The sequence below is a fragment of the Micrasema longulum genome, unplaced genomic scaffold, assembly GCF_059751315.1.
Source record: "Micrasema longulum isolate JH-2025_06_02 unplaced genomic scaffold, ASM5975131v1 h1tg000811l, whole genome shotgun sequence".
In the NCBI taxonomy this organism is placed as follows: domain Eukaryota; kingdom Metazoa; phylum Arthropoda; class Insecta; order Trichoptera; family Brachycentridae; genus Micrasema; species Micrasema longulum.
In genome coordinates, this window is record NW_028278003.1 from 89954 (window position 1) to 114793 (window position 24840).

The window sequence follows — 24840 nt, forward strand, 5'->3', positions numbered from 1 at the left end:
ATTTTCACAAAAGTAAATACATAAGAAAAAAAATGATATTACCGATAATCGAACTCGGAACCTCCATGCGCCCATTCGCGAAGCAAACGATATTTGTTTCGAGATAAGTATAATATATCTTGTCGATTGATAAAGCGGACAGGTTGTCAAGTTTTGGAAGAAAATACTAGTTCAAATTTAAACTCGTAATGCATAACACGATTAGTTTACCTATAATATTCGTCGTCGACTCTTGGCCTCGGCGGTTTGGCCGAAGACGGCCTCCTGTCGGCGAAGTCGGGGTTCTCCGCCGGGTTGTTTAGGTACTCGAGGTCCGACGAGCGCGGCGGTGCGGGCGGCGGTGCGGGCGGCGGTGCGGGCTCGGGCGGCGGCGGCGCGGGTGCGGGCGGCGGCGGCACGGGCGGGTGACGCGGCCTGTAGGCGAGCTCGAGGTCCGACACGGACCTCTGTTGCTGGTAGCGAAGTCGAGGAGGCCAACGGATGCGGTCGGCGTGCAGCTGGCTTCGCAGGGATACCGCCGAATCAACCGAGTGCCTGGAAAAGTACGAAGGGTCTATGCATTGATATCTAGTTGAGTAGCCGACATTAAAAAAAATTGGCCGGGTAATGTAATTTTTAGTGTAAATATCTCATCATAAATCTTTATCTTTTTCACCTCCTGCACCTAACTACTGAGGTAAATTCTGCAGTGAGGATAATCTCTTCCGGGTGTAATGCTATAAGCCGCAGAAAATTGTAAAATTCGCATTCTTGTAAAAATAGTAAAACACTGCTTGGACGTGGGAATGTGTGAGCGTTAGGCCTCACCCGATAACCCGATTCTTTTAGTATCTTAGTGAAATCTAGCTTTATACATTTTGTCACTCGCCCCTCGCTTAATTGTGTTTATTTATTCACCAATATTTTATTTACAATTATTGAGACACATGACCCAACTCCATGGGACTTAAGTCCTGTGTTGATTTGGGACGAATAATAAAGGTATATAGTTGATCAGTAATATTATACAGAAATGGAACATCATTTAAATAAAGCATATCAATGTTAAAAGATAAAACCTGCATTGATAAGGTAAAAGGAGATAAGTCAACGAATATACTATAATATATTCGTTGACTTTAATCTCAGAAACAATGACGAACATTTCATGTATATGAAACAATTAACTAAAATAACACTCAAATCCCTCCCCCCAAGGAAAATACAGTCCTGAAACCCTCCCCTGAAAATAGAAAATAGACACCTAGAACAAAGTGGTACATATATTGAGGCTTATGTCACAAGAGTATCGTTATAACTTACAATGTTAGATCAATCTAACACTCATTTTTTTCAAATGAAATGGGTTTATTATCTTAAAAAATAATATATTTTATAAGTATAAAGTTTATATTTGAAGCACTAACTTTGTGGTTCTTTATTATTATTATTAAAGTTTTTTTTCCTTTTTCTATTTCTAAAGTAAATTTTATTTCTTTACGTAATGAATTTAGGAAATTAAGAAATGTCTGAAGTTCTCGATCCGACCCTGTAAACAAAACAAAAAACATCGTCCACATAACGACTCCATAATTTGATACGTCTGGTAAGTGGTGATGTGCTTAAAAATATTTCATTCTCCAGTTCATTCATGAATATATAATAAGAAAAAAATAATTAATAACCAAATAAACAATATTTCTTTTAGTCCTCTCCCGCCTTGCTTCGAAATATTGATATCAAATTATCACCCTTGTAAGGAAAAAAAGACTTGATTTATTGGGTTTACGTGTAGTATTTAGTGAACATGATAAAAATAAAATAGTAATTAATTCATTAGTTACGTAAACCTTGACGAAGAAGCTTGTTTGCTTTGAAACCGGTCGGTGGAAGAAAAAAAAAATAGTGGCTAAAAACAAAGTTCTTTTATTTATTTTATTGTATTTTATTGGGTGTGCAAGACGTAAATCAACACAAAATATGGGTCCTATAAAGCGTTAAATGTACATGTTTTGGGTCTCAGCCCACAAAGATTTTAACTGTAACGTACCGAACAACTGAAATCTACCCATTGCATTAATAGAAATGCGTAGATACTCATTTAAATAAAATTTTCACGTAATTATTTAGCTAGAAAAACATTCGAAAACACTAATCGTTGCATGTTTATCTTCATGAAAATACGCGTAAAAGATAAACCTTTAAATATAACTCTTGAAACAATCTAGTATTTAAAACTGAGACATTGAAAAAAACATTTGTAGATTTTTATTTATTTGACTAACAACCCTTTATGTTCATGGTTTGTATGAGTTACTTCCGAATTATTGTTCACCAAAGCAACACGTGGCCAATTTTCCTACTAATTCCTACTTACAATTCATAGAACCTCCCCCACTCAAAAAGTTTCAAAACTCACTTCGATTAAAACACAAATACCTACGTAATAAAACAAACCACCGCGTGGGGCGAGATAATTGGAAATAAGAATTTATTTTACTTAAAGACGTTTCATCTTTATTTTTTTGTACCATTATAAAATTTGTGTTAATTTATTTATTTTTAATTTATTTATTTTTGCACCACAACATGCCATTGAGATCACAGAACACCCAGGCTTGAGAAAAATAACATTTTATTTTTTGTGTTTATACCGGGAATCGAACCCGGAACCTTCCGTATGTGAGTCAAGCGTGTTGACCACTACACCACGCAGGCCGCCAATGCACTGTGTTTGTTCAGATTTTACTATTCTAGTTTTAAATCTAAAATAGTTCTAATTACTTTCAGGAAAACCTTCAGAATATGTGTATATAGTATAGACGATAATTCTCTGTTATGTTGTATAATAGACCCAATGAAAATCTACTTAACCTACAATTTTATCAAAAAAAACTTCACTTAATTGTATATAAATATTAAAACAAGAGTTTGGCTAAATGTAAATTATATAACATTGCTGTCCGTTGTTATTCTGCATACCGATTTTTGTCCTGGATTCTGATTGAATCGGAGAAAACCGACTCATTTGTATGTGAGAAGCGTTAAAATGAGTTGATCCAGTCACGAAGTGCTCCGAATGAGACCTTGTCCCCGTAGCCTGACCTCGGCGGGAACTCTCAGCTCGCTCCGGATGACGGACCCGTGGTCATATTGGTCAAAGTCTGCAGATTTCTTAATAAATCGGTTACGCTGACAATAATTTAAAGGTTGCCTTTATGACATATACTAACATGCATTGCAGGGAGATTTTCCAATTATTGTTGCCCTAGATCATATTATTTAAATGTAAGTATATACATCTACCTTTTGTTTTTATTTTATTCATATTTTAAGTTTTTTCTCGATATTTGTATTTTATTAATTTTATTTTATCTTTTTAATTTTGTAACTCGCACGCCGTGGAAAGTTTAAAGAATATTGACCCGGTTGTATTTGTTTTGTATGTCTCTATGCGAGTATTGCTCAGTGACTCTATTGTTTCATAAATAAATAAATACTTTTCGTTTATCGCTGGTGTTAAATTTTCTCAAAAGCTTTTGAATTTTTCTCGAGATTACCATAAATGAATTATGTTGATTGTTTCAATATAAAAAAATACTAATTATACAATCGCTTGTAGAAATAAATAATATGATAAAGACGAACAGAGTATAGAAAATAAGTTCAGTGCTTTCATATATTTATGTTGGATGTAAATTTTTATTATTTCTTTTATTTAATTATAGTTTATATATAAATGAAAGGCCTAGAAAGTTTGCTCCGTAGTACAACATATTATATTAAACGAGTTATTATCGCGAAATTAGTATACAGCGATGAAGCGTTTACGCAAAGTAAAAATACTGAATAATTTTCCACGCAATCTAATCATTTACTTACAAGATGTATGTATGGCCGGCAAAAACTAACACGCTCAGCCTCTCTGTATTATTTAGAAAATAGTTTTCCCCCAACGTATTCCATCGTGTTTGTTTATAACTGCCATGTTTGCTTTTTGATTATTCTGTTTATCAAATGTCTCATTGATTAATTTTGCTCAGCGCGTGAAAGTTGTGGCTATTTTTTTAAAATATGTTTTACAATGTTAATTTCTTAAAAGCAACTCACGATAATTTTGGATCTATGTTTGTTTAATAAAATAGTGCAGAGCTAATTCTACCATATAATACAACAAAAAAGGCGCATGTCATTTTTATACAACAATGTAGAAATAACTAACATATTTTTCAGTATATACAAATAAAATATTTTAAAAAAGAAAACTTCTTATCTAAAAAAACTTTGCAGATAAACTAGCCGACAGGCGTCTTAAGCTTAAATCAGCTACATCTGTGGCGACAGAAAATGCTATTGCAGCGGAAGTGCGAAACTGTGATAGTGAAGTGATGTTTGGGAATAAACTTAAAATCCACCTGTTTTTTAAATCATTTAAATAAATCCGTAGCATGTAATGAAAAAAAATTTTTTTTACCAAAAACTTTTACTTACATTAATTTTAAGTCAAATTAAAACCAGTATCCACAACATCTCTTTGTGAAGCGCCCTTAAGGTAATGGCACTATATGAGTTATCCATAATAATAAAAAGTATGCGCTTCACGTTAGATTGCGGTTTCTTGAATGGGTCATCAATCTAACTAGGGCAGATTAGGGCAGGTCTGAAGGTCATAAAAAGATAATTCTGGTTGTAATATTCAATTTAAAACAATATCTTATTGACTTTTTTAGACCTGCCCTAATCGTTTTCGGTATTAAACTAAAGTATTTCTTTTTTTTTAGTGTTACCGAAGGCATAATTTGAAGTAGAAATAAAGGAAAATGTCACAAAAATGTTTGTGATTTCAAATACTTGTATTTCTTTGCAAAATAAAAAAATTAAATTTGGCTAAAACTTTCATGTTCAATTTATTATCTTTAAATTATTACAAAAAAATTTAGTTCAATACTTCGTCTTTATTGAGATCCCAGATACCTCAGTTAAGTCTAAATTTGAAATGGCGTAACCTGCTAGTCTAAAAGTAATTATGTTTAAGTTACATTAAACTTTTCAGTTTTTTTAAACAGAAATACCTTTAAAAAATATTGTTTTTTTATTATTGCGCGTTTAAAAAAAAAACATTCGTTTTAAAATGGAAAAATCGTATGATTTCCTAATTTTGCGTTCGTTTTTCCGACTACAGCCTAAATCAGGCAATATACGAAGGGAATTTCTAATATATTTTATTATTCAAAATAACTGTACATTCTTATAAATGTATTCATAAAATCGTTGCCTACTTTATTGTTTTTGGTACTTGAATGAATCATTTTTCATTTCCTTTCTTGTTGTCAGGTCCAACGGCAAGTTTTGTAAAATTGAAATATACTAATAAATTTGGTTGAAGTTTTTTAATGCATTCGATTATTTATTGATTTTAGTATTTGCTCACTGGCCTAGTATTTTTTGTGGCAAACCGAGAAAACAAATAGAAATAAAATTATCAAGAACTTACATTTAGTGAAAAAATAATCTTTTACCATTTATAGAATATCTACGGACACATTACTAAAAAATGCTCGACTTATTTATGTATAAAATTTGAATAAAACATAAAACAGTATTTTTATTATGTATTAAGTCTTAAAAACGGTAAACGAAAGCACTTGAACTTTCTGGCAAATGCGTGACGATTGCGAGACGGCCGATTTATAAATAAATATATAATTACCCATATAAATATCACATTTAGTTTTGATGATTATTTTGTCTTTTTTAATCCATGTTTTATATTTTTGATATTATGTTTAAAATGCAATAAATTTTAAATAAATACGAAATAATATAGAAAATGTCTATCTACTCTAATTTTACCGTGCCGTGTGGATTTGGACGATTCTTGTAAATTAGACCTACGTGTTTAATAAACACACACTATTGTATTCTTCAGAAGTCTGTAGAGACACACTATTCTTGACTATTTGAATGTATCGGTTGACCTCAACTATCTATACATGTGTATTTTATTTTTGCTTAGTGGCGTTTAACCCTTTATAGGCCACATATTTCGTGTTGATTTACGTCTTGCAAACCTAATAAAATATGTTATTTTTTAAATAATAAACCTACTACATTTGGAAAAGCTGAGTGGAAGATTGATCTATCAGTGTACGTAGTTACGATGCTCGTGACATAAGACTTTAACCTCAATTCGAATGTACCACTTTGTTCTAGGTGTCCTATAAAAAGACCAAAAAATCAAAATGAGATTATCTTGTGTTTTCTGCCATAAACCATACGTTTTTATAATGATGAAGTCATATTTTTATCAGTTCTTTATTATTCAGACACAAAAATGACTAGAAGTTTATGAAAAACATGCTCTTGGTAAACATATGTTTCTAGAGAAAGCGCACCATTTGGCAATGTTTCTTTCGAGTTTTATGTCGCTTTATACTATATAGCCAATTTATAAATTAACAATCTTAGGGATTTACATTTGAATTGACATATACCTACTTTTGGCCCTAAAACCAATTTTAGATTGAAATAAAAATAAGTTTGACGTATTACGTATCTAAGTAGACAGGTATACGGAGATTCTTCTAATTGCGTGTTTCCGTCTGAGGTAAATAAATGGCAAGGCAGGTACTGCAATAATATTCAAGGCCATCATGCCTCAACGTCCAATTGTCGATGTGCAGCGGAAATTATGTTTCTTACAGATCCGCTTCATTTTATTCTTATAAATATTTTTATCTCGTGGACTTCAAATTTACAATACTTGTTAAGACATTTTATTAGTAAGCGTTTTATAACATTATGTTCCCAATAACTCATGAAAATGAATATACCGTATTCCTACGACTTTATGCATCTGTAAATCTCATTTAATGAAAAAAAAAAATGGTCTAGCTGGGGAGAGCGTTATGGTGGTTTTAATAGTCGGGCAGTAAAAAGGCTTTTAATTCGTCTACATTAATTCGTAAATTTATGAAATTCGTGTTTAACGGCAATTATCCTAGAATTGAATGGGGCAAATATAAATCGTTTAAAGTAGTTTTTTTATTTATTTTAAACGTTAATTTTGAATCAAATTATGAAATTTGTAAAGACATAAAAAAATATTTGGAAACTTTTAAAAATAAACGAAGCGCCCTTAAAAAAATTACTCTCAATTTTACAAATCCATAGTATTCGCTATTGATTTGTACGATTTCTAAATGATAATTTAATTAAAACATAATTCGCATCATCCTATCCGCTTTGCAAAACGATACCCCGTTGTTGACGCAATAATATTTTTATCATAAAAAAACTCTCTAAAAGTAATATAATAGTGACACCTAACGCTTCCTAAATGAATATGAAGTCATTATAATAGCTGGAGCCGAATCAACCTGCTTTGACCTTCTGTCTTATCTCACGTATACTAGAGAGAGATCACGATCCTTGACACACGGCTACCCCGAAGGCTACTTCTGTGTTCCGTACCGTAGGTACACATATTTCGAACCGAACTTTTCATTGTTTTGGTGAATATTCCGTGATAAACATTGTGATTTCCGCTTTTAATTAATTACGTCGGAGATTATTCACAAATCAATGGATTAAAACCTGTACGTGTAATCCATTTGTATTTTGTTGCAAAATACGTGTAGCTTACAAGTACATGTTTGAATTATTATGGCGTAGCTCATCATAGTGACAAACGTTTAATATGTCCGACGAGTTTTATCAATCAAATGGATGTTTTAATTTCAACGCTTTATCTGTTTTGTATTTTCTTTTTAGCGATATATTTTCCTATTTTCTCGTCCGTAGTATATAAAGATTTATTATAGAGGCCGTATAATGGTGTTTTCTACGGGTTTACGAGTTTCTTTATTACATAACACGTGTATCTTTTCACGCGTCGGCGTCGGCGTCGCGTAGCTTATATATGACGTTAAAAGTAAACGTAGCTGCCATTGGATTAATACATACAATCGAATATAAATTATGCTGACAATATTTAGAAAAAAAATTGAATGGCTAAAATTGATGTTTGATATTCGCCATTCAGAACTCTGCACTTCCTTATTTAGGATGAAAACACCTACCGTGTTAGGAAATCGAGTAAAATTGATGTGCAATATTTGCTTCGTCCCAACACAGACTTAACTCACTTGTTGATACCTAGATAAAACGTTGTGGATTTTAATGAGTGTTGTTTGCCCGCGTTATGCAGTGACAATGTATACTCATTTACATAAAATATAACGTGCTTTGGTACCTGCTAAATTTGCGGGATAATTATTATTCGTATGACTTAAAATCAAACAGTTATTGAATTTATTCAAGCGCTAATTTCTTCATGCGCCAACTTTATCTTGTTAATGAAATGGCAAACAGAACTAATATTTATAAGTTTTAATTTAATTACAAAATACAAAGTTAAATGCTTATTTTTACGACCGATCACACTTGCCATAGATCTTGGCAGCTAAATAAATAAAAGTGTTTTGAATTTGTACAGGAAATGGCACGGATAAGAATTTTCCAGCTTCTCCAACATTTGAATCGAATTAATTTATTTTGCAAATATTGGAACGAATTGAAATTAGCTTATTTGTCTCACGAGTGGTGATGATGTAAGCGGAAATGTAGGTTTATGAAAAACACCGTCCTTTGTGTATAATGCTGGTTCAAAATATTTCGTCTTATTCTATTTAAGCGTTAGTATTATGTATCATTTATTTTTATTGACTCAGAAATATTTAGCTCATAATAATGTTATTATCATATTCATTTTAAGCGAGCAGCTTAAAGCTGGTATACTTAAATCTATTTTAACAAAAGTTAGTTTTTGGCGCACTTTAAGTTTTCCGAAACGAATCAATGGCCCTATTCTGTAACTAATTCGTTTCGTAAATTCATTTGTATCGTATGAGCGGGAACGAGAGCGAAATACGATTTTGATTAAGTTATAGTGAGGTGGATATATGACGTACGAACGAACTTACGAAACGAAATTGTGACAGAATAAGCCTGCTAGTCCATTTTTGAACCCATTGAGACTACACATCAACAACCCTATTGCTCAGGAAATGCTTTCGTGGATTTATTTGTAATCAGTACCTACATTAGTTGTTCATATACATACTTTGTCTTATAATTAGTTTTTACATTAAAAAAAAACATGTTTATTATTGTTCTTCTATTAGTATTTTGTTCCATAAACTCGTGTTTCTTTTCCATATTTTTCAAAATTTTCAATTCTTACTCTGTAAAAAAGAAAAATTAATATTGTACTGTCCCCGGCACGGGACATCCCAGTGAAGTTACGAGTACATAATTTTTGTGTATTATTTATGTAGATGTTTATAGTGAATAAATAAATTCATATTTGTCACCGTAAAAATAAATACACAATTCACAATATATACATTAGCTCCGTTTTCAAACTATAAAAAAAGAAGAAAGTTTACCGTGAGGAATGTTTCTTTGAAGTTTCTTTGAAGCCCTTAAACACCGCGTATATAACATTTTTGTATTTATCGTAAAAATAGTTTTGTCTTCAAAAATGTTTTTCTTTTACATGTTTTTTTCGTTATTTGAGCATTTAATAAAGGTAAATATTATATTTACGGCTCTTCGTGTACATACCTCGGGCTACTTTTACCCCTTAGTCTAAGTCTAAAGTAAATCTGTGGCTTCTAAATATCCGGCTGATTTACCTAAATACGTATTTTGGAATAAATAATGTTAATGTCGAAAACTAACGTTATAATTCGCAACCACGGTCTTTTTGGAATCATATGGAAACACTCCTTGATGTGAAAATGTAAATATCAAATTTGTAAACCTTCGTGCTTAACAAATAAAAAAACAATTGCCATTATGATTAATTAAATGTTTTTACCATAAAAATACGATTTCATATTTTTTATTAGTTTTCGACAGCGAAAAGTCTGTCTCAAGTTATATCACGAGGTATCAGAATCCATATTAGTTACCTGAATGACCATAGACCAACTACACGACGACAAATGAGTGTTTCTGCGTTTGTTTGTAGAATAATATACAACATATTGAAAGATATGTTTAATGTGTTGTATCCCTACTTTGCATATTGCTTGAAATAGTAGCACAATAACTTAACTACCTATAAAATATGTTCTAGGTATCTAAATTATGTAACTAGTATAATACAATATGAAGGTCACCTGTAGGAAGGCAAGGTGATTCCGCAAAGTATCATTTAGCGACCTTTTGTTTTCAGCTGTCGTGGACAAAACTTAAATTTAGCGAATACCTATTTACTAATATATCTACTATGGTTTTCTGTATTATGATTTCACCCCGAGGAATCCACAACTTAACGAGATAAGAGTACAATATTATCTCGTTTATAAAATAACCAAACAAAAACTCGTAACACGCTGTTTCGTAGGTACGGCGAATACATTTTTTCATTATGGTTATCATCTAAAACCGGGTTGTGGTTCCGTGGCTAGTGTCGTGGACTCACGGATCAGAGGTCCGAGGTCCACACCCCACTACGCCGCAAATTAGATCCTATTTTAAAAACAAATGTTGAGCTATTTACGACTCATCGAAAGTAGCTCACAAAATTGAAATATATGGGTAAATCATAAAAACGTTAATATTTATTTTTATTAATTCATGTAAAAAAATATTTTTATCCTTTTTCTGTAAAAAAATTAAAAAACAACATTGATTAAATTTACCGTTTTGTGTCCAACTGCTGGTAAATATGAAAATGTCATGTTTAACATTTCGTTAGACACCGAGCATCCCCTGTCGGACCGAGTCATCGAAAGAGTGGAGAGTTCGACCTTGGCATTGAGCGTTATAGAAAATTTCAAACGGTAGCTTTTAATAGGAGCTGGGAATACGTCTAAGATTAGCAGGCACCACATTCAACAGCATGAAAGTTGTCTGGAGATCAGATGTTTAATCTGTCAAAACTAAATGTCACCTATTTTCTGCAGAAAGGGGAACAATGAAAGCTTTTAAAGTTTCTCTGTTTTGTTATTTTCGCTCTTTGTTTGTAAAGAAATATTACATTTTCACTCTTTGATTGTAAAGAAATATTAAATTTTCACTAAATTATTTTTATGAAACTGATAGTGAATATGCGAAACTGAAGAAAGACACTAGTCTTTATGTACAGTTTCGGGAAAGGTAGGGCGCTTTTATTGCATACAATGCCTGCATAGCACCTATTTGCATCCTAAGAGAAGAATCATGGCACCTGACTTAGGGCCCGAAGTGTAGGTGTTGGGGGTGTGACTATCTGTAATGTATTGTCCCAATTTTATGTTCTCCCCTACGACAAACAAGTTCACAGACAACTGTCAAACTCAATGTTTAGGGTTGGAAATGTTATTATATGGGCACTCGACTGAAATTCACAAATAACAAAATCAAATTCACTATTATATAAAACACTTTAGCTTACACCGCTGTCCCATAGTACCTATACAGTTTTCACGTTTATTCCTCTATATTAATTGAATAATGCTTTTATTTCTCTTGTAGTGTTTTGTAACAGTATTCAGAGTATTATGTACGTGTATGTTATTTCGTGGTCTGTCGAATTAAATAACATAAAATTACATTTAAATGTTAGTAATTGTCAAAAACGTGGTCTAATGATTAGCGCGTTTGCCTATCGTACTTGAAGTATCATCGTGAGTTCGATTACGTAAATGTTTTTACACTCCAATATTTCACATTAAGTGTGATTATCTTCCCTAAATAAGGGAATTTTGATGATGAACGAATAAAAATATATTATATGGTATCCAAGCTTCTAGTGATTTTATAAGGGTATTCTTTTTTAAATGTTCTTATGTGAATTGAATATTTATTCGTGAGTATATAGTTACCCACGCTACATGATAATATTGACTTCATCAGTAATTTATACAATTGATATTATTATTATTATAAATTAATGTCATCTACTGTAAAAGTATACTTTCGCAATAAGCCTCAAAAGTAATACGCGACTGTCGTAATTTCATACGAGTATTTTTTGTTTTATTTATGATTTAGATTTTCCTTTAAAGAGAAAGTTTATTTGGGCACAATTGAGTGAATTATTTTGTTTGTTTTTGTTTCTATTGCGTTATTTAGGTACATCAGATAAAAAATAATCGATGGTACATAAAGGGTAGTAAATACGTTTTCACAATCCACAAAAAATAACTTGTTTGAAAATAATTCTCAAGGAACGCATATAATTGTTTAAATCTAAAGATTTTCGTTCGGTTTATTTTTATTTTTCAGGTTGTATATAATAACATTGTAATATTATGCGATGTTTTGTAGCTACAAAAAATCAATTGTAGTTTCCAAATCAACTTTGTGTAAATAATGAAATTCAAAATAATATTACCTACCGTCAATATCGTGTTTATTTACAAACAATGGTAATTCCAAGAGAGGTGTAAATCCTAAGTAAAAGTCACTGAACAATTTCACTTTCTTCGACTGAACCCTCGCGAAATGGAAATGGAAAACTCGTAGTCGAGACGGTGCTGCGCCCTTATGCGTATGTACCGCGCAAGTGCCGTGTGACAATTAGCACACCGTTTCGCGGATCCATAGATCACCGGATCAGGTGAGATGGGCCTGCGCGCGCCGGTGCGACTGACGCATGCGCGGCGGCGGGTCCCGTGACACGCTGCGCGCGCACTCAACCGAAGCCTGTATGGTATCCGCGTACCTACAGCCTACAGACTACAGATATAGCTATGTCCCATCATGCATGCACTCGTGTTCGTTTACATTAGCTATTATTTTTTAAATGAATTCGTTGTGACTGGTGAAGCGGTAAGATTTGTTTCAATGGTTTGCTGCAACGTACATTGCTCATTGCCGTCTTTTTTTTGCATAGGTACGTTTCTTATTTTCCTTAATGGCGTCTCACTCGCAGATTCTTATTCAAATCTTATTTACATATACAACGGTCAATTAGAAATCAGGTTGATGTTAACAGTACTAAGCATAAACAAGACTTATGTATGTATATTCGGCAGTACCTAATTATTTGAGACTATGAGAAGCTGGACTGGTTTGGTCTTCAAAGATCCACATTACATTTATATATGAGTATTATAAAAAGTTAAATCGGGATTAGGTGAATTTGATAGCCAATAAAATTAAGATAAGTTTGTTTTTGTCGTCACGTAGCTTACTAAGTACGAATAGTCTGCGACTAGCATTTGGTATTTTTCATTGCATAAGCGCAGGCGGTGCGGTTATTACATTGTTGTTATTATAAAAATATTAATAGTTGTTGTTTTAAATCACATGCCCCTTTACGGACGAGACTGTAAGGGGTAGGTTATAGTTGTGTGGTTGAAAGAATTCTTAAAAAACAGAATCAAGTACACCAGAATAAACAAAACATTGAGCAATTCAGCTTCCTCTTGTGTTGGTATCCCACAAGGTACTATTATAGGTCCTATACTATTTATAATCTATGCCAATATAATGTTCAATTTACTACTTAAGGGCGAAGTCATTTCTTACGCCGATGATACTGTGATGATTTTTAATGAAAAAACTTGGAATGGGGTTAATAAAGTGGCTAATATAGACTTAAAAGTTTTTAAAGAGTGGTTGGATCAAAGTTACTTGACATTAAACAATAAAAATAGACCTAACCATATAGACCTAAAATCTCACAACAAAAACTGCGGGGACCATACAAACTGTTCTTCTTAATGTGTTACCCTGTCCGAAAAATCTAAGATAAAATATCTGGGAATAATAATCGACCAAAATATTAAATGGAAAGAACAAATAGATTCAATGTGCAAAAGACTTAAAAAAATATTCCACATATTTTTAAAGCTCAGAGGTATCTTATCGACGGATCAATTGAAGGCAGTTTATTATGCTCTAATACAGTCCATCATTCAATATGCAATAGTTGGATGGGGAGGGGCTTTTAAAGCTGTAGTCTGGTAAAACGAACACAAAATTAGGAAATCATACTAGTTTTCCATTTTAAACGAATGTTTATATTTAATCGCGCAAAAATAAAAAAAAATAAAATAGATAAAAACAATATTTTTAAAGGTATTTCTGTAAAAAATATACTTAAAAGTTTTATATAACTAAACCATAATTACTTTTAGACCGGCAGATTACGCCATTTCAAATTTAGACTAAACTTAGGTATCTGGGATCTCAAAAAAGACTTAGTATTGAACTAAAATTTGTTTTAATAATTTAAAGGTAATAAATTGAACATGAAAGTGGCCGAAGCCAAATTTGAATTTTTTGATTTTGAAAAGAATTACAAGCATTTTAAATCACATACGTAAGTTTTTGTGACATTTTTCTTTATTTCTAGGTTATGTAGGTACCAACAATTAACATGACCTATCGAAATTAACTGTCGTTGTCGAGTTTTTTTTTTTTAATTAGCGTTACCTCAATGTTACGTTTTTCAGATTTTGTTTTTCAAGTTAATACATACCGTATTTTTCGGAGCATAAGACGCTCTATTTTGCTCTGAAAATTCAACCGAAAATTGGGGTGCGTCTTATGGTCCGATGCGTCTTATCGTCTCAAATATACGATAAATGCTGAAAATTTACTACGCACCACCTAGGTCTCTTGTGATACAGGGACCAGATTGAAGGAAAACAAAAAGGAAAATTATTTTAATTAGCGTGCTTAGAAGAACTCGACTATCAAATTAATTATCAGGCCATTTCTCTGTAGAGATTTAAAAAAAAAGGAATAACCCGCTAAGCCTCTATTTAGAGGCTTGTCAGCAGGTTGGATAGAGGGGATATGGAAGGAGGTAATGAAAAATACACCACAACACCCAGACCAATTGAGAAAAAAATCTGGTCATAGATTATAAACGCTATCCATATTGAATCCACATATATATGTATACAGCGATTATACATTGAAAAAAAAATACATATGTGGGTTGTGAATATCATTTTCGCGAACGATATAATATACACTCTCTTTTATTGTTCCCTCATTATGAGGATCATAATCAACATTTACTTTGACTCCGTCAGCTATTCTCCTCCAGTTTTCACTCGACCCGACAAGGCGTATGGCTGTATTCACCGAAGAGCCTATCCCAGTCCTGATTTAGTTTGTCTAGCTGTTGGTGCTTTTCCTCTACTCTATAGAAAAAGCTTTGCGCTATTGTTTCTCCTGCGGCACGCTTTAAACAGCAATTAAATTATTTTTATTTGTTTTGTATTTATTTTATTATAATGAATAACCACAAAGTTAGTGCTTCAAATTTACATTTTATTAAAAAAAAAATAGTTCGCTCTTTTTTAAAATGGAAAAAAAGTGTACATCTGGCCTTTATATTGTTTATATAAAAACAATTGTTTTTAAACAGTTACATACATTTTTATGTTTCTTGGTATACGTGGTATTTTAATATTGTTATATAAGTTGGAATTCATAATCCATTGTTATCTTTTTTTAAGTCATATCTCAGTGAAAGGAAACCGTTTGTAAGGGTAAATAATTCTATCTCAAACAGCATTAATGTATCTTCGGATGTACCACAGGGTGCTCACCTTGCTCCATGGCTTTTCTGAATCTGTTCATCAATTATATAAAAAATGCTTTTCTTACTTCATCAATTTGGCTGTTTGCTGATGACACTAAAATTCTCAAACAGATTGACAGCCCTTCCGATTGTTCACTATTACAATCTGACTTATTGTCTTTTAGCACCTGGTGCTCATCCAATAATCTACATTTCAACTTAAGTAAGTGCAAGGTTATGAGATTTTTTTCGTCTGGAAAATCCAATCATTTACGACTACTCACTGAACAATGAAATATTATCATCTATGTCTAGTATACGAGATTTGGGTATTATACTTGACACTAAACTTTCTTTTACAATTCATATTGAACATGTTATCAATAAATCCTTAAAACTTCTTGGATTTATTAACAGAAGCACAGCTGACTTCAAAAATATCAATATCCTCAAATCTCTTTTCTGTTCCCTAGTTCGCCCGCACCTACAGTATTCCTCTGTTATCTGGTCTCCATATTATGATGTTCACATCAAGAATATTGAATCAGTTTTACATCGATTTTTGAGAAAGATAGGCTGGAGGTTGGGCTTATCCTGAGACCTATATAATATACGTATAATGAGTTAGAAACTACCTTGAATATATCTTCTCTTCAAGACCGTCGAAATAAATCCGACCTTATAATCCTATTTAAAATTCTCAACTCACTCTTTGATGCGCCTGAACTACTGAGATCAATAAAATTAAATGTCCCAACTAGAAACCTCAGACAAAACTTACTCTTTCATACCGATAACCATAGAACTAACTATGGTTTTCATTCCCCTATGCTCAGAATTCTTAGGTCTGCCAAGAAACATACCAGTCATCAAGACTTCTTCTTTGATAACAAGTTGTCTTCCTTTAAACGACCACTGAATCAAATTCAATTATAAACACCTCTCTCCCGCTTCCACTCCCACAAAGTCTACTATAAACCATTGAGTTTTTCTAATTTTTTTCTAATAATTTTTCATGTATAAATGTGTCCATAAAAATGCCCATTGGGCGTATATGTAAATAAATAAATAAAAAAAAGTGATCTTTACGATTTGTTTCTTTAGAAAAAATGTGTTAATCCTCCTAAAGGAAAATATTCGCCATATAGAAATAAAATAAACAACTCTTAAATCTTAATTCTGAAGCATTCGCGGATTTGAGTTGGTAAAAGTCATAACGCTGTGATAATTTTCATTACTTTGTTAAGTTTCCGCTGATTTCTTCCAGGAAAGGAAGTTCTAAAACTTAAATAAGCTCTATAAATTTACTCTAAGACAAAAAGGTCCGAAATATTTCATAACGCTTTTCTACTTTTGGTCCTATACACTCGTAAATAAATTTGTAGGTATCTAGTAAATCTTAAAATGTTTAAATTTCTTAATCTGTTTATTAAGTTTTTGCTTAATTTATTACATTTCATTGATACTATAAATGTACGCAATGTTCAAAAACAGTTTGTTATTAAATCGGTCATTTGAGAAACCCCATAAGTCAGCCAGTCTAAACTTTTCAGAAACACAAAAAGTGTTTATTATAAAATTCTGAATGATATGTTTAAATTACTTACTAACTTAAATAAAAAAGTAGCTAAGGTATTTTTTGAATTGTAAACTTTTGTTTTGTAAACACAATTTTAAGTTAACAATGAATTATCTTCGAATCATTAGAACAATTTTTACTTAAATACTTTGTCTTTATATGTATACCAATGTACAATGTATGGAGTGTTTACTCTAAATTTCAAGGAGCATAATCTGCCGGTCGCAAAATAGCTAGTTATATTTTAGTTGCATAAAACTTAAACGTATTTTCTAATCAGAAACACCTAAGAAAATTATTATTTATTTACTTTATTTTTAATGGCGTGATTTTGAAAGAACGACGTTTTAAAATGGCAAAATCGTATTATTTGCTTACTTTTTTTTATCAGATCACAGCCTTAAATTAGAAGTATATTATAATATGAATTTGTCAATTATTTTTTAAAGTTAATCGTTCCTTATGAATTATTAATAATGCGCAGGTCACAAAAATTGGTAAATTATTCTGTTTTCTTAAGTTTTTATATTACATACAAGCAAGGTCATCAGATTGACTAAATATCTTCTTCCGTGACGGGCACCTGTTAACAGTCGGAAAACTCTATCTTACCCTGTAATATTTTTTAACATAAGTTGTACTTTACGTTAATTATTGACATGATTTTTTTTCCCTTTTTTCAGGTAAGACGTTTTCTTGCGTCCAGTGTTCAAAAGGAAACAGGTTCGCCATTGCTTGGATAAATAATTAAACCCTAATTTACATGTTTCCATTGCGCTCAATTTATTCGGCACCGATGCATTAACATTTTCCACGCTTGCTGTTTACGTCTAACATTATTTCAAAACCTCTCTTCCAACGTATTTATGGCCTATAAAATGACTAACCGTTTTGCCGATTGTACTTTGTAATGTGATAAAATCATCTGCAAACTTTAAATCACGAAGTGTCCGAACTCCGAACACCACTTACCGGTGAGATGGCGTCATTTTACTGGAAAAATAAATTATTACGTAGCTAATATTGCAATCCTACCAGAATAAAAATAATACAATTTATTTTGAAAAGAACGTACGAGTAAATCAATGTCGACAATCGACCGTCATTTTGGGATACGTGCCATAGATTATGGAATAATGGATTTTTTATATTTATTAAAAATTTATACCATGCTTTTTATCAGATTCCTCACTTAGTTTTTGGGCATTCTTTCTTCTCCCTGATCATTACAAGTCTTTAAATGGCTACTGTTAATTAATTATGATTTATGTAAGCATGTTCTCTTATTTTACGTCGTAGTACCTATCGTGCTTTTTCGAAATAAATTATACGAAATCATATAATATTGTAGAATGCCGATTTCAAAACATCTTCAAATAGGTTTTCTTTTATCTCATCCTTTATTGTATTCTTCCTTTATTTCAACTAATTGCCGTATTTTGCGGACGACATGACGCATCGGACCATATTTTATTATTATTCTTATTCTTAGTGGTGGGGGTCAGTGCTATTCAAGCTCCTGACGTCACTGCGACCTGTGAAGATTAATTGTGACGGGTCCCCGTGAATAGTTCTCGCCCTCCAAGCTCAGGTCTTAATAGAACCTGGCTACTATGTGGAAGCGAGATTTTACAGTTTGCTAAATCTCCCCCTCCAAGCCCAGATCCGTAAAGTATCGATCTCTTTAACATCCTTTAGGTTTAACCAGTGGTCCCCTGAGGATGAGGCTCCTTTTATGATGTAAAGCATCACATTCACATATAATGTGTAAGGTGTTTCCTCATCTGCACTGCAGAACCTACATCTAGGAGTTTCGGAAAGGTTCAATCTGCAGTGCCTTGTAAGGGCTCTAGTGATGACCCTTACTTGATTTCGGCTGAGCTTTTTTAATTAAAAAAAAAAAAAAAAAATTGTCTTTTATTGAGGAAACATACAGTATAATTACATAGTTTTATAGTATATTTAACTCTTACGTAGTTTTACTTAACTCTAATGGACCAGTAAACTTTCAATAATATATTATCATTATATTTAATGTTAATTCTTTGATCTAAGGTTATATCAGTTAACTGTTCTTATTTTTTCAAGTGCAAAAAAGAAGGAAAAAATATACAAATGAAAGTAGTTAAAAATTAAAATCAAAGTAAAAAAGGTATTTTAAAAGTTTGTAGTTAGTATTTACATAAATGGAAATAATATAACAATACAAAAGTAATTAAAAGGTAAGAATTAAATAAATAAGAATAAAAAACATGCTCAATTGCAAAAAAACAGTTTCAAAAAGGAAAAATATACATTTATATAAACATACGTATTTTAAGGAATTCAAAAAAGAAACGATGAGAAAATACTTTAAAAGTTAAATAAAAGATTTATTAGGTCAAAAGCAAAACTTTGCGAGTACCTTTTTATCAGTTCCTTCGCACGGTGCTAATCATCGGACCGTAAGACGCTCCCCAGAATTTACATATGATTTTTTGGTAAAAAAAAAGGTTTTTGACGATAAGACGCATTGGACCTAAAACGCACTCCAATTCGAATTTTTGGTTGAATTTTCAGAGTAAAAAAAGTGCGTCTTACGGTCCGAAAAATACGGTATATCCTTTTCTAGTCTGAATCCTCGTAGATTTTTTCTTTAGAATATTTTCTTGTTATTTTATGTTTGGGAGTATATTTTAATTTACTGTGGTGCTTCTTGTGAAAATCTGTCACTTGCTTATTTGTTCTGTTTTTTATACATGATAAAGGTAGCTGTTAAATTTTCGAATAAAAGATTTTAAAAAATAAAAAGAAAAGAATATTGTCAGGCTCTCAAAAATTAATTTGCCATATTACCCACGTCATTATTTATTTCGTGACAATCTTATTTTGCTTGTAAAGCTAGGGTTTCCTAGGACAGCGGTGCCCGCATCTTAACGGCCGTAGTGAACGGTGATGCGGTGGACAGCCGTCGCAACGTCGACTTAAGAATGGTTTCCTAGGGAAACGGTGTTAAATGGTGTTGATAACACCGTTTTCCTAGGAAACCACACTCTAGTCACCGTTACGACGGCTATCTACCGCATCACCGTTCACTACGGCCGTTAAAATACGGGCACCGCTGTCCTAGGAAACCCTAGCTTAACCGCTACGAACGAATTGTTACGGTTGGAATATATTATAACACAAGTTCTTGTTTACCTACCTTATCAACAATTATCCAACTAACAAATGATTCACTCTCCGTGACATACTGGAATATTAAATTTCATACATTTAATACTTTAAAAAATTCAAAATGATTTTCAAATGTTCAAAAACTTCATCATAACTAAGTATTAACATTTAATATATTAGCTACATTTTGTGCATTTCTAATCGCTCCTTGTGTAGCCAAATAATATGAAACATGAAGTAGTATTCAATTATCTAATATATGTTGTTATAAATATTTTTTGATGTATTTTAATCCATATTATTTCTCGTTTTATTAGAAGGCATCCATGCAGTAAACTCATTTTTAGTTTGCTAAAAAAAGTTGTTTAATTATTTTGTGCATTTTTATTTGGCTAATATTACAGCAATATTTCAAAGGTCGACTTAACGGGTTGCGTGTTTATGTCGTTTAACCACCCCTACTGCGGTCCGGAACTCCACACCACCATTAGGGTGCTGACTCTTATGAACCATTTTCCTTCTTTAGGAACCATCGCATATTAATCTTTCGACCCTCACACACGTATAGGAGTACCTAAATTACACATAACTCTTGAATTCATAAAGGACGGATTGCTGTGTTGTATAAGAGGGTGTATCACGAAAAACTTTTCGGAAATCCGAAATTTTAACTTGATAAAAAGTTGTCACTGTAGTCACATGTTCACCCAAAAGTTTTTTAGTCGAATTGAAAAATATTTAGGTCACCCGTAATAAGCCCAAAGTATTTTTTATTTTTCTAGTATAAAACAGATTAAAAAAATAAGTATCATGTAACATTAAGGTATCCTGGATTACCTGTAAAATCATCTATTTTTTACAAAATTTATTTTTTTGTCAGTTTTATTTACTTCTTGTTTACCATTTTCATTGACAATTTTCGTGAACCATACAAATAAAAAGTAAAACTCAACTCACATATATTGACTATAATTAACTTTGTTGTCTTAATATATATATATATGCCTATTTTTAGAGCAAGAGCATTTGTTTATGTTGTGCTTTTATTCTTTTATTGTGCGTTTTATAATATAAATAATATGGGTATACAGAAATTAAATATAAATATTCAATTGCTAATTGATTTATTCATATATATGTACACTTCAAAATAGAGGTCTTAATTCATACATATAAAAATAATAAAAATCAGTCAGTGAAATTAGGTCAATATAAAAATAACACGTAGGTCAACATAATATCTTGAGAATGATATGTTAAAAAAGTAAGAGAATATTGTAACGAAAAACTCTCTCAGAGACGTAAAAAATGTATCCATAAATACGTAGTGTTTAAAACTGTCTTAACATTTTTTAATTTCCCTCTGTATGTTAAGTCTTCTTTGTATATTCTCTTACTTACTAATATTTTTTTTTATTGTTAAGTGTCCTCGGCACGGGAGTGAGGGCACATTATTTTTCATAAATAAACAAATAAATAATAAACAATGTGAAAAAAATAAACAAATAAATTATTGAAATTGAAAGTAAAAGAGAAATTTATTTTCTCAAGAAAAAAAGAATTACAATATTAAAACACTCACTTGCAAATTAATATTCTAAATTACGTTATCTCTTGATCTTGATTATTAATGAAAAAAAAAACATTCAAACATTATTTCAAAATGTTATAGTTTTTAGTTCGGAATAAACTTATTTCATGATTATGTGTGTACCTTATGATCAAAAATAAAGGAATTTTGCAAAAAAACGCAAATTTTTAATTTACAATCATTTTTTCACTATCCCCTTTCAAAATACTTGCCATTTGCGACGATATATTGATGCCAACGCTTATAATCCAATTGTCCGTGCACTTTTCATATGCCTGCAAAGGTATGGCTTTTAGCTCTCGCAGCGAATTCTCTTTTATGGCATCAATCGTCTCAAAGCGTGTTCCTCTTAATAGCAATTTTAGTCTTGGGAAAATAAAAAAGTCAGACGGGGCCTGTTCTGGGGAATACGGTGCCTGTCTGATGGGATTAGTCGAATCTTTGGCCAAAAACTCCGAAACAATCACTGCCGTATGAGACGGCGTTTTATCGTGGCGTAAAATTTTGGGACGAGGGGGGCAGTGACGCGTTGCATACCCAAAATATCTCAATGATGAGATGCTAAATAACACAGCAAGCTCTCGGATTGGTACACATCGATTTTTCAACACGATTTGCTCTGCCAATTTGATATTTTCTTCGGTACTTTGCGTTGCTGGACGTCCAGTATGTTTATCATCATCTAAACATTCACGAACGTCATTAAACCTCTTATACCATTCGTGTGCCCGTGTTTTCGACATACACGGTTTTCCAAAGGCTTTATTTAACATTTTCAATCATTCGGCACACGAAATTTCATTAGCAACACAAAATTTAAGGCACCCTCGTTGTGCAAATTTTTTATCCTCTGTAAAAATCGTCACACAGAAATTTTTCGACTCACTCAAACATACGATGACAGAATACTGAGCATCCGATCGCCGTCAAACTTTGACAGATTGTCAAAAACAGTGCTGTCAACGTGGCTATAAAATAATAGCGATCGGTGAAACGCGGGCACTTCAAATTAGAAATTCCCGTTTATTTTTGATAATTTTATTTATTTATTTTATTATTTATTTTTTTGCACAACAGGCCAGGAGGCCCAATTACAGTGGTATTACATCACAAAACACCCAGCCTTGAGAAAAATCACATTTTTAAATATGGTATGTGACATCACAGTTATAAGCTGATTTTTGAAAAAATCTTTTCGTATGTTCTATTTCATTATTATTTTTATATTTCAATTTTTTACAAGTGGAACGATACGGAGTGGCTTTTCTCGGGTACGCTTTTTTTTCTAATTTTTTTCCACTGAATTTAGTTATATATAGAAAACTATAACTGGTCTATAATTTTGGTTTATTTGTAAATATTTAATCTTTTTGTTATTATAGCTGTTGTTTTCTTTTAATAAATAAATACTTCCAAAAATAATATTCTACAGTTTCTGTGAAATAATTTTTGAAATTTCTATTACCGAAAAAACCAGTATTTAATATTTATCGTAAAATTTCATGCCATTTAGTTTTCTTTACGTATTAAATAAACGATCTGTTTAATGTATTAAATACATTTTAAAAGTTCTAAACTTTTTGCTGACTTAGTAAAACTTTTCCAAAATTATATCATTTTAAAATTAGGTAGGTATATTTTTATTGTTTTTAAATTAGATCATTTCTTCACTAATACGAAACTCGGTTTCTGATAAAAAACTTAATGTAAACAATACTACGAACAGTGTTTTATTTATCACTAAGTTAATATAAATAAGAAAATAAATATGATACCTATGTTATATAGTAACATATCGCAAGTGTTTTATCAATCAGTGATTCCATATTTAGAAATAAAATATATCCTTAATCGATTAAGTTATGTTTAAATTTTGATAGACATGAAAAATATTCAAATTTGATGTTTTTTTTTTTAATTGTGCATCTATTATACGCGTTCAAAGATTATTTTTATTGCTTTTCGATATCATATTTAGGCATATACATTCTGAAAGACTTAAATTTGGAAAGCCGACATCCGGGTTTCTTAATTTTCACACAAAAATTAAATCCCTTAAATTATTTGAGTATTACAGATTGTGAAAGTTTGCAGGTGTGAATAATTAGTAAAAAAAGTTGATAGCGTGCTACAAATAACCCATAATAATGTTTCAACAGGTGTGTTATGTTTCCAAAAAAACCAAAAGCCCCCTTTATGCTTTACTGTAAAGCTTACTTAGGCGAAGAAAATACAGTTTATGTCAAGGTAAAGGCTTTTTATTTTCGAGGAGTATTCGCCGCTTTTTATTTTCCGCCTAAGTATTACTAAAATATTGTTTTAACAGTCGGACTCTAGAGATTGTGGAGAAAGGGGCTCAGCTTGCGTGCAGCAAATTCTAATATCGTGTACTATAGCAATAATACTCCACAATTGAAACAATTTGGAAGTTAAACAATACGCTCTCAATAATTAACCCTACGTTTTAGTTACGTGAGCTTTGCAGTATTTTTTCATAGCGATTGTTTCTAAAAATCTAATTACGATAAAAAAAAAATTACTCACAATTACAGGTTTATATACCTTTATTATAAATGCACTAAAAAAATCTAATATAATGTTACGAAAAAGTAAACAAACGTTGAAAATGTAAAAATATGCATGGCTTTCTTAAATGTACTTTTTACTAAGGTGAGTTGGTTGACCTTAAACCGACAGACTTACCTAAATAATAACAAAATAAATATGTTAAATATTTTTATGTTCCACCACAATGCTAACAATCCTCAATGCATAAATATTATATCTTATGATGTTTAATTCATTTAGAGTTTGCTTTGAAAACCACGCGGTTAGTTGAATCTAAAATGTCATTTTGTTACTCTTTAAAAATAAAATTCGTTTTGTGACAACGAGCTGAAAATTAAAATAAAAAAAATAAAAAGCAGCAAATTTATTTGAAATTAATACAAAATAATGACTTATTATTAATTATTCGTATTGAAATAATTAAAAACA

General features: G+C 31.6%; 2 protein-coding genes across 3 annotated transcripts in view; one reads left to right on the forward strand and one right to left on the reverse strand.

Annotated features, from left to right (window-relative positions):
- Nucleotides 1–24840, forward strand: part of MCU (mitochondrial calcium uniporter) — a 128379-nt gene that overhangs the window by 33235 nt on the left and 70304 nt on the right. The window lies entirely within an intron of this gene.
- The window catches only part of LOC148278897 (uncharacterized), a 59714-nt gene that overhangs the window by 6411 nt on the left and 28463 nt on the right, over nt 1–24840 (reverse strand). Inside the window, exon 2 of the mRNA XM_088230719.1 lies at nt 211–534. Within this exon, the coding sequence (XP_088086845.1) occupies nt 211–534 (324 nt within the window). The remainder of the gene's footprint in view (nt 1–210; nt 535–24840) is intronic.